At 49.7% G+C, this 2801-nt stretch overlaps 1 protein-coding gene across 1 annotated transcript; it reads right to left on the bottom strand.

Moving 5' to 3' along the window:
- Positions 1–270: 270 nt before the first annotated feature.
- On the bottom strand, positions 271–1981 carry LOC128726110 (protein ST7 homolog). The gene is made up of 3 exons (XM_053819898.1): positions 1951–1981; positions 1747–1854; positions 271–1673 (listed from the first exon to the last, which is right to left on the bottom strand). The coding sequence occupies exons 1-3, from the start codon at positions 1979–1981 to the stop codon at positions 271–273; spliced, it is 1542 nt and encodes a 513-aa protein (XP_053675873.1).
- Between the last annotated feature and the right edge of the window lie 820 nt (positions 1982–2801).

Below are 2801 nucleotides of genomic sequence, written 5' to 3'. Positions count from 1 at the left end.
CCATGGATCATAACCACGTGTTGTGCTTCAGACATTAATGCTAAATCATTCCTTTACATATGCATCCTACTTCCGTCCATGCTGCAACGGTTGGGCAGTGGTATTAGGGGTCGAAACGAAAGCCACGGAACAGGACAACCCAAAAGCAGGGGGTACAGGGTAATAAACCTTTCCCAGGCGGGAAAATACTGGACGCGTGACTTCCTCCAGGAGATGGCAAACACGCAAAAAAAAGCCTGTTGAATCAGCTTGAACTAATTTAAAGTTGGTTTAAATGCGCGATAGCTGTTGCAGCAGGTTGCACGGCCAAATCGCCTCGATGCGCTCCTTTACGAAGTGGAAGGGCAGCGAAAACCAGCTCAGCGTGGTGCTGGCAAAGATACCCATCGACTCCGGGTACTGGTGCGTGAGCAACGCCAACAGAGCCGTGATGGAGCACAGTCCAGCCGTGAAGAGGATGAAGAACGGAAGCTCCTTCTTCGGGTAGACGGACACCTCGTGGAAGGATGGCAGAAGCTCGCGATCGGCACACTCCGTGCACGTGGGGTATGGATAGAACAAGTGGCCGCGTTCCAGCGGGTATGGCAGCATGCGAAACGTGCCCTCCCAGGTGCAGTGGAGCAGATTTAGCGCACCTTCGACGTTCTTCCAGTGGCTGAGATGGAAGAACGCGTATGCCAGTGCCTCCGAATCACCCCGCTTGAGGATGTGCTCCGGTGGCAGAATGAGTTGCTTCATCTCGAGCAAATACTTCGGTACGTGCGGGTTGAATTCGACCGCCCGATGGATCGCCTCGACCGCGCTCATCTCAGCCGGACTTAGGCCTCGTTTGGACGCGACGTCGGGTGAGAATTTTTCCGCGACAACGCGCGCTTTCAGCAGCGCCGCCGTGTAGCAGATGGTAGCGGATTTCGGCAACGAGATGTCGTCGTACTTGGCCAGCACTGCCTGGCAATCGGCGTACGCTTGCATCTCTAGCAGCGCCTCGAGCAGGTTTTCGTGGATGTTGAGCACGTTCATGATCGGAGGGATTTCCTTGGTAAGATCGCGAAACATCTTGACCGCCTCCTTGAGCTTGCCCAGCTTACGGGCGCACATGGCTAACCGGCGCTTGATGTAGATTAACACGTTCGTATCGCGCCGATGAATGCCTTCGGCCACTGCACCTTGGTGCTGGAAGGTTTGTGATCGTTTGTAGTTTCCTTCTGCCACCTTCAGGGCCGTGCGAAGGATCTTCTCCGCTTCCAGGATCGTGGTAGCTTCTTCCTCCGCAAGCAGAATGTACGCCGGGGCGCAATCCGGATTAAGTTCTAGCGCGCTTTTCGCTGCCTTGATCCGCACCACCGGATTGCGCTCTCGCCAGGCGGTTTGCATGATCTCGTACTCCGCTTTTCCTGCGTCTCCCTCGCAGGTAAAGAAAGTCTGGTGGTCCTGTGCGGACAAATTCATGTCGTAGAAAGTAAGCGGCTCTTTTTGTGTCCGCCAGTAAAACCGCTGGTATTCAGCACCACGGAACAGATTCAACGGATTACGCCATACTTTACATTCGGGCATGCTCTGTGTGTTTCCACTGCTACCGCCACCGCCACTGTTGACGGTAGCGGGTGTCGTGGAATCGGTGCCATTATCGTTTCCGCTGATCCACGGGCTGATGTGATTGATGGAGACTTGCTCTGAAAAACAAGAACAACCGTCAGTACAGAGACAGGGGAATTATCAACTTACCCTGTCGGCGTTTCAGCTTACCAATGAACGATGTTCCGTACTTCCGGAAGTACCACCATTCGAATATGAGAATCAGCCCGGAAATGAGACTAGACGTGCCGGTAAGAGCAACATAAAATTTTGGGGTCACTGCAGCACGCGTAGAGCCAAAAACAGAGAAATTATTAGCATCCGGTCGGAATCAGCCGCTGCTCAGCTTCAGTCAAGCCCGGCCATCTAACTTACGTGTGCTGAGAAACACCGATGAATCCCACATCCTTCCGCGTAGGAAGACACAACACTTAAGGACAATCGAAGGTAGCCACAGCACAAACGGAAACACGAAACAGCACGAATAAAAGCCCGAAATTAATCTCTGCTGAAACGAAACTCCAGCACCAATGCAAAGTTTTCGCACGGACGGAAACGTCAACGGCGGCTTTGTTTACGTTTCAGTGCGCGAGCTATATTCTTTGCGTACCGGTTACACTCGCAGTTTTGGAGCTTGATACGCTTTGTATAGTTGATTTTATTTAACAGGAACATTGTAAACGTTTTTTGCTGAAAATAGAAACCTGTCCATGAGATATAAGATAGAAGAAGGAGAATATAACCTCAATTCGGATATAATATCATGCCTTTTCAAGGTTTGCGCTATGCTTTTGTTCTTTAGCTTGTGGAATAGTGGCATCGTATGTATCTTACATTTAGAAACTCGGATTTCGGCCTTATTTTAACTGTAAATAATATTCACACGATATTTTGAGATTTTCATTATCTAGTCTAGTCATTAACGGTTAGCATTTCGCAAAGCAATAAGAAATAAATAGAGCTCAGCCTAATATAACCTCGTATCTTTCATGAAGGTAGCATAAACGCGCTGGCCGCTGCCATGCGCGTCAAGTCAGCTGTTTAGAGGTGGGTATAAAGTTGTATGTCAGTGTAGTTGTGTTTGTATTTCATTTTTGAACTTGAACGCGAACGGATACGTTGTGCCGCATCTCAGCATCTCCCTGGGAAACATCGTTTATCGTTAGAACGCATCGTGTCGAAGTGTAAGCATACGAAAGCGATCAGAAAACAACAAATTTATGTGT

The sequence above is a fragment of the Anopheles nili genome, chromosome 3, assembly GCF_943737925.1.
Source record: "Anopheles nili chromosome 3, idAnoNiliSN_F5_01, whole genome shotgun sequence".
NCBI lineage: Eukaryota > Metazoa > Arthropoda > Insecta > Diptera > Culicidae > Anopheles > Anopheles nili.
Note: the sequence above shows the minus strand (reverse complement) of the source record. Positions and strands in the feature narration are given on the sequence as shown.

Excerpts from the sequence above, each read along its gene's own strand:
- LOC128726110 (XM_053819898.1), bottom strand. The coding sequence starts at position 1,981 with ATGTGGGATTCATCGGTGTTTCTCAGCACAC. Across the intron at positions 1,855-1,950 it reads ATCGGTGTTTCTCAGCACAC|TGACCCCAAAATTTTATGTT; the intron begins GTAAGTTAGATG and ends CGCGTGCTGCAG. Across the intron at positions 1,674-1,746 it reads GTACGGAACATCGTTCATTG|AGCAAGTCTCCATCAATCAC; the intron begins GTAAGCTGAAAC and ends CTTGTTTTTCAG.